Source organism: Hipposideros armiger, unplaced genomic scaffold, assembly GCF_001890085.2.
Source record: "Hipposideros armiger isolate ML-2016 unplaced genomic scaffold, ASM189008v1 scaffold_201, whole genome shotgun sequence".
Lineage (NCBI taxonomy): Eukaryota > Metazoa > Chordata > Mammalia > Chiroptera > Hipposideridae > Hipposideros > Hipposideros armiger.
The window spans coordinates 2227276-2234973 of record NW_017731551.1 but is presented as its reverse complement, the minus strand read 5'-3'; the positions used below and the strand labels follow the sequence as shown (position 1 = coordinate 2234973).

The 7698-nt window shown below is 50.8% G+C and overlaps 1 protein-coding gene across 1 annotated transcript in view; it reads right to left on the bottom strand.

Annotated features, from left to right (window-relative positions):
* Positions 1-4804, bottom strand: part of CLEC2L (C-type lectin domain family 2 member L) — a 22803-nt gene extending 17999 nt beyond the window's left edge. Inside the window, exons 1-2 of the mRNA XM_019653244.1 lie at positions 4457-4804; positions 1746-1824 (exon numbers count right to left, since the gene is read on the bottom strand). Coding sequence (XP_019508789.1) covers positions 1746-1824; positions 4457-4804 — 427 coding nt within the window. The remainder of the gene's footprint in view (positions 1-1745; positions 1825-4456) is intronic.
* Positions 4805-7698: the final 2894 nt, after the last annotated feature.

The window sequence follows — 7698 nt, the reverse complement described above, 5'->3', positions numbered from 1 at the left end:
CAGCCTGGGGGGCCCCCGGGCCGGCCTCGGGACGGCGCAGGCCAGGACTGAGCCCGGCTCCCGGCGCCTGAGCCGCTGCGCCGGGGTGGCCGCCGTGCGCGCAGTGCCCGCCCTGCCTCGCAGCTGCCTCCGCGCAGAGCCGGGCGCCGGGAGGAACGGGGCGGAGCAGGGCGAGCGCGGGCAGCAGGGGAGGGGGGGCAGGCAGGGAGGAGGCGCCAGCGGCAGCGTGTGACACCCCCGCAGTCCCCCCGGCCCCCGCCGGCCCCCCGCTCCCTCGGCGGGAGGCCAGACGCCGCAGAGCGAGGAGCGCGGATCCTGGAGCCAGGACACCTGGCTTCTAAACCAGCTCCACCTGCCACAGCTTCCGACTCGTCCTCTGTAAAAACCCGGGGAAAGTTTACGGGAACGATGACGTGAGGCTCAGGGAGGTGAGGGGCTTCCCCCCCACACCCCCCCACACCCCCGGGCAGCCCTGGAACCCGAGCTGAGGGGTGGGAGCGGTGACTTGGCCCAGACGCTTGACAGAGGAGGAAAAAAGAACAGAGTCGGTGAGCCGAGGCTGAGGCGGATACGTGGAGCAGCGTTTCAAATTCAATTAACATCGAGTATCTGCTAAGCGCCAGGGACTTTTACATATATTAGCTGACAACATTCTCAGTTTAGGCCGAGACCCGGAATTGAAGCGGTCAGGGGCACTTCTGAAGGCAGCGCCATCAAGTGTGCGCTTGGCAGATGTTCTGACGCCCAGGCCAGGGCTCTTCCGATGGCTTGCCCAGCTTTCAGTCTTTACAGGCGGCTAGGCCAGGGTCAGCCCAGATGACACACCTCCAGCCCTGAACTTCTCTGCCACCCAGTCCCAAACCCAGCTGTTTCCTGTCTCATCTGCGGTGCTTCATCCTCAAATCCTCCTGCTGTCTCCCCCCACATCCAATTTCCCACCAACTCTCCGGACTTCTCCCTTTTAAGTCTCAGTCTGCCCATTTCTCTCTGTGCTACAGCCACTCGCCAAGGACAAGTCAGTGTCGTCTCTTGTCATAATGGTCCCGTCACCTCTTCTTCCCTCAAATCCAGCCCCTCTGTCTCAGCACCAAAGGGATCTTTCTAAAGTGAAAACCTCCCCTGTCATTTGGGGCTCCCTCTGCCTGTGGGTTAAACCCAACTTTTTACCAGGCTACAAAGTCTTTCATGATCTTAGTCCTGGTCTTATTTCAGGCTTCGTCTCCTCTGTCCCGTCTCAACTAGCCCCAGACACACCCGACTATGTTCTCTTTCCTCCTGGACTTTGAACATTCTCTCTGCTCTGCCGGAAACACATCTCCTCCTTGCAGCCCCCTCAAATACCAGTTTGCCTATCTAACATAGGCTAATGCTTTCGATTGCACACATCCTCTAGACGCTGCAGTGTAGGTTCAGAAAACAATAAAAGAAAACCCCAATAACAGTGGCTTAAACTAGAAAGAAGTTTACTTTTTCTCCCATAAAAGAAGTCTGGAGGTCAGTCCAGGGCTCCAGGGTACTCAGAGACCTAGCTTCCTTCTATCTTTCTGCTCATCATCCCTAGCATGTACATCCATCTTCAAGATTCCCTCATAATCACAATAAGGCCCCTATAGTTCCAGCCATCACATCTGGTACCAGGGTGCAGGAAGTAGGAAAGATGAAAGGGAAAAGGGTGTGTGTCTTGTTGGATCAGGCTCCTTTAAAGGGCTTTTCTGGAAACCCAATGACTTCCACTTCTCTCTCACCGGCACTTCTATCTGCCAGGAAGTCTGGGAAGTGTGGTGGTGTATAGCTGGAGCCATGGTCACTCCCCAAAATGCAGCTCTGTTAGAAAGAAGGGGACAATGGGTCACATGCTCAACCAGTGACCCAAGACTGTGTTTGTCACTCCTCCTTTGGGCTCCTAGACCACCCTCTCCCTCTCTTACCATAGCCCTTACCACACCCCATCGTCACTGCGTGTCTCCTCAACCAGAGGACGAGCTGTGTGGGGGTAGGCACTGCTATAGCCCCTGCTCCTAGCTCAGTGCCTGGTTGGAATACAAGGTCCAAAGCTTCAGACTTTATCACATAGGCATGGGGAAGCACCAAAGACATTTGAGCAGGGAAATGCCATGAGCATCGTGCAACAGGAAAATGAACTCCGGTGTCCGGTGCAAGGTGGTTTGGGAGCAGTGAGATCAGTGAGGAAGCTCTTGCAATAAATAGTGGAGATAAGAAGGAGTAACAACGCCATAATACCAAAACCCTTCTAGTGGAGCTGACCTTAGAAGCATTCCAATGGCCATCAAGAGCCATCAGGACCTGCTCAGAGGTAAGAACTGAGATTCCCAGAGTCCCCACACACCCCTACTGGCTTCCTGAGATCGCTTCCCAAATAAACTACTTGCATTCAGATCCTTACATCAGGTTCTGCTCTGGGAAAACCCAAACGAAGACAATGACAATTGGGGCTGTCTAAATTAGAGTCCTTTGAAGAGGTTGCTGCAGTCACCAAGAGGCTCATGATAATGAACGCTACAACTGAGATGAAACCCATCCAGACCCCCTGCCCCTCACTCTGCGAGAGCACAGAGGTTTTGAGATGGCTCTCCTTGGGGACATGGGTGGCCAAGGCTGCAGCAGCTGTGCTACCCGGAGCAAGCAGGGTGTGTGCTGCCTACCTCGAGGGGGACCCAGTTTTGTCTGACAAGGCTGGAGCAGGAACTAAACCCTCTGCTAGCAAATCTCCTTGGGTCCTTACACTGGACACCTGAATCACATGCCTATCCCCAAACCAATCACTATGGTAAGGTCTGGGTCATGGTCACCCCCTCCCAAATCACAGGACTGAGTGCGGGGAAGAGACAAAGGAAATGCAGGCTACCATTGCAGGAAGAAAGGGATGGGCTGCTGCTAGTCACGGAAAAGGAGCAAATGTTTGCCATATACACAGTAGAATAGTAGGCAGCCATTTAAAAAGAAGTGGGTAAGGGGCTGCCGGTAAGCTCAGGTGGCTAGAGCACAGGCTCTTAACACCAAGGTTGCTGGTTCGATCCCCACATGGGCCAATGAGTTGCGCCCTCCACAACTAGACTGAAACAACTACTTGACTTGAAGCTGATGGGTCCTGGAAAAAACACAGTTCCCCAATAAAATTTAAAAAAATAAAAAGAAGTGGGTAAATCTGTATCTGCTGACTTGGAATAATCTCCAAGATAAATTAAGTTAGAAGAAAGCAAGGTGCAGAAGAGTGTACACCAAAAGTTGTGGATGGAAGCTGAGCCTCTTGGTGGTCTCTCTTTCTCTTTAGAAATCCCTGAGTGAGAGACCACCAGGCCCCACTCACCACAAGGTGAGTGCCGGGGTACCAGCTCTGACAATGAACAGGCAACTGTGTTTATTATTTCCTGGTAGAACCAAAATCTGCAGCCAAGAAAAGCTGGTCCTGGCCAAAAGACTGACTTTTGGATGAGAATGATGTCTTCAATAATAATCCTGCCAAAAACCACTATCTCTTGCATTAGTCCTCCCCCTAAAGGGTAACAGGAAACCCAATGGAAAATTCAACTCACACCCGTTGAGGAAAAACCCAAATCTGATTTTGTATATTTTTTTCTAAATTGACAAAAATAAACACAGATTTTCTTATTACAAAATGAATACATTGATTGTTTTCATGCAAACAGCACATGCATTTTACAAATACCTTGTCTTTAGAGTTTGGTGTATATACCCTGTGTGCTTCTAAGCACTTTTTAATGTATGTAAAATAAATAGGAACTTACGATTTTTCTTTTTTACAAAAGTGAAGTTACTTACATGCATTCAATAAAGTAGGTATCCAACGTTGTAAGAATAAGCACTGTTTCCTGGAGGACTAAAACTATTTTTCATTTTGAATGGGGTAAAAATACGGCCTTTAGGCATCCTTGTTTTCCCTGGTTTGGGCTTTGGAAACGTAGAAAGAAAGCTTCTCTGAAGCCCCGCCCCATCCTTTATTTTCTCTGTTGATAACCCACAGGTGACACCAATCCGGGCGGTACCTCCATCCTGAAGTCCTGAGCAGACGCTGAGGCACCTGAGCCCGGGATAGTTGCAGGATATGAGTGAATTGGCATTAAGCGTGAGGTGAAATGCGGCCGCAGAAAATTCGCTCACTGCCCGTTTTTTGTGCCTTAAAACACACTCATCCATACTCAAACCCTTTGGTTCTGGAGCGGTGACGTGCAAGACTGTGAAGCAATTCCATGAGCTTCCAAACACAGGCATAGTTGTTGTTAATAAATTGTACAAGCTGTGATCACACAGAGACACTGGTTTTCCGAGAAAACTTCTGCGGGGGGATGGTGCAGCTCACGCGCTACTCCCGGCTTGCGCGCGGACGCCACCTCGGCGGTGGCCTTGACCCCTGTAGTGTGCCTTGGAGGCGCCTGCTCCCTCGGTGTGTGTTCTCTCCTCCCTTCTTAAGGCTCACGTCCTCGCGTTGAGATAATGCTTCACCTAAAAACATCATTTTGCGGGGACAAAACAGGTTCCCAGCCCCGTGGCGAAGTGCCACTTGCCGTCTGCGCACAGCCCCGGGCCCAGGGGAGCTGGGTGTGCTGCCGGGTCCTCTGCCCGGGGCCAGGGAGGAACTGCCTTCCAGACCCGCATCTCCCGAGCCCAGAGCCGACAGGAAAGCCGCGCATTCTTCATCCAGCCTTGCTAATCTGAATTCCCTCGAGGGACTCCGTCTGGAGGGAAAACCGTGGTCCCCTTTCCGCCTCAGGAGGCCTGGCGGTGAGCGGTTCCCACGGCGTGTTGCTTTACACAGGGTCGCCATCTAGTGACAACGAGGGTGTACTACTACGTCCTAATGTGAAGGCATACAACGCTACAACTTTGGAAGGTTCTGGTTTGTGCAATAGGGAGCAGACCCAATTACAGACCTTACTGGGGGAGGGTGTGTGGTGGGCCTTCGCTCCCCTGCAACACGCGGTGTGGGACCATCTCTGCAGAGGAAGGGGTGTCAGGTCCAAATACTGAGTCAGGCCTTTTGTGGACAATACCCTGGTTCTTTCAAAAAGTGAGGCCTGTAGCCCCATTGATTGATGTTGGCTCTGACAGCCCCCGCCGTGGAAGTAGTTCTGGCTTAGGAAACCCCACTCTTGGTTCAGGGAGACAAAGGTGTCAGAGGGAGCTCCACCAGTGAGAGCCCAGAACAGGCCTGCCTCCTGGGCTCCCTGAGTCCCCCTCCAGTTATAGATCTGAAGACAGGGCGAGGGTGAGGGCAGAACTCCTAGGTTCCTGGACGTCTCCCCAAGAGCCAACACCACCACCACCACCACACACACACACACACACACTTGCACTTGCTCCAGGCACAGACCCGAGGAGCAGGGATATCCTGTAACTCAGTAAACTTTCAGACGTGGTGAGAGTCAACTCTCCTTTTCTTAGACTCCCCTAATCTTTACTAGGGGTTTTCTTGCAACCGCCAGCCTGGCTTCTTGGAGGGAAAGCACCCACTCCCTCCAAGGGGATAATGTCTCCCCACAAGCACTCTGCTCCCAAAAGTTGATGACCTCTTTTCCTTCTCGTGATCTGATATTGAGGGCAGTGGGTGGAGGGAAAGCAAGTTCTCAACAGGCACCACTCAATATGCCCGTGCCAATAGGCTTGGCCCCACTGCTCAGATTCCTTGCACTTAGAATATGGGGCACTTAGCACCTCTTATCCACATTTGGGATTTTGCTGCCATTCTCCAACAACAGGACAAATCCCCCATGCAAATGGGGTCAGTGCATTAATAGGAGCAGATGCAAACTGAGAACACAAAGAGCAATCAGAGCTGTCATGTACGTTCGTGCAAGTTGCTCACTGCGCAAGGGTGTCTGGCCTGGGGGGGGGGCACTGAGATCTGAAATTCAACCCTTATTGGATCACAGAGCCAGCTGTGCCACCTGGTTAGGCATTGTCTGCCTGGAGGAAGGGGTACACTTTTCAAATTCACCTGCTCTCTATGAGTAAGGCCATGAACCCTATGGGCTGTGCCTGTGCACAGAGGCCCCCTTTTCCTAAGGCTCACAGAGGCACAGATTGGGGTCCGCTGCAGCCTCTGGGGAGTTAGCAGACTCTCCTTGGAGAAAGGGTTCCTGCAGAGCCCCAGCCCAGGACTCCTTAGCTTCTGTGGGCCCTGACTCATTTCTGTATTCACTTGCTAGGGTTGCTGTAACAAGGAAGCACAAACTAGGTGACTTAAACAACACATATGTACTGCCTCACAGTTCTGGAGTCTGAACTCCAAGATCAAGGCCTCAACAGAATTGATTCCTTCTGAGGGCTGTCCGGGAGATTATTCCAGGCCTGTCCCTGAGCTTCTAATGGTTTGCTGGCCATCTTTGGTGATCCTTGGCTTGTAGACACATCACTCCAAGCTGCCTTCATCTTCACATGGCATTCTCCCTGTGTGGGTGTCTGTGTCCAAATCTCCTCTTTTTATAAGGACCCAGTTATATTGGATTAGAGCCCACCCTAAGGACCTCACCTTAACTAATTATTACATCTGCAGTGATCCTGCCTCCAAATAAGATATTAGGGGTTAGGACTTCAGCACCTGAGTGTGTGTGTGTGTGTGTGTGGGGGGGGTTACACAATTCAACCTATACAGTAAGATCCCCAAACAAGACAGCACTAAAACCCTCATCGTCTACCCATCACCATGGTGACAGGAGGAGCTGTTGGAGGGACAGGGCAAGTTCAGCTCGTAAATGCTATAAGAAAGCTTTTCTTTCTGTGTCTCAGGATTGTGTGTGATCACCAGGCAACCAATAAAATCTGTAAGACAGACAAACAAGCCAGGCAGTCTCTCATTTATGTGTCCCCCAGAACACAAAGGAGAGGGAGGTTTCGATAGCCCAAACAGACCCTGAAATACCTCAGTGGCCAGAAAACAGTTGTGTAGAAGGCCTGGTCGCCCTGGTCAGCATGAGCCATCCTAGACCTCACAGGAAGTTGCCTCTTCGACTTTTGAAACAATAAGCTTTCTTCATCATCACTGTGAAGGTCTCCTTAAAATGAACAATAGCTTAAATGTCTGTTTCAGCCAGTGCACTTTGCTTGCAGTAATATCATAGTTGCAGCTGAAAATCAAAATATTTAATTCTCCACCACCGTGGCCAGACTGGCTCTCGTGCCATCTGTGTCACGGTACTTCAATCTGTTGCCTATAAAAGTCACCCATAATCGCAGTTTGGGGCCCCGATGAGACAGGTGGAAAAGTGCCCTCAAATGGGCTATGAAAGTTTCATGGGCAAAAATACGTGAAATCAATAAGCCAGCTGGTTAGAGCTTCACTCTGTAGACCAGGGGTCTTTACATTACTGCTCATGGGTGGGCTTTAGGGAATCTGTGATCCCCTAAAACTGAAAGCTGCAAAATGTATTTTACTAGAGAGAGGGTTCCCAGCTTTTGCTGGAGACTCAAAGGGATCGATACACAAATCAATTAAGGACCACCGCCCTGAAAACACCCATCTTCTCACACATCTTTATGGTAAAACAATAAATGCAATTTTCTTCTGAAGTATAGAAGCTCATCATGAAGTTTAGAATTGTTAACAATGGGAGTGAGGCCTTTCAACTTGACAATGTTTAATCTCCCAATCTGGACCTTGACGTTCCTGTTAAGGTTATGTACGTGGGTTTTCCTTTATGGAGAAGGATGGACCTTGATGGA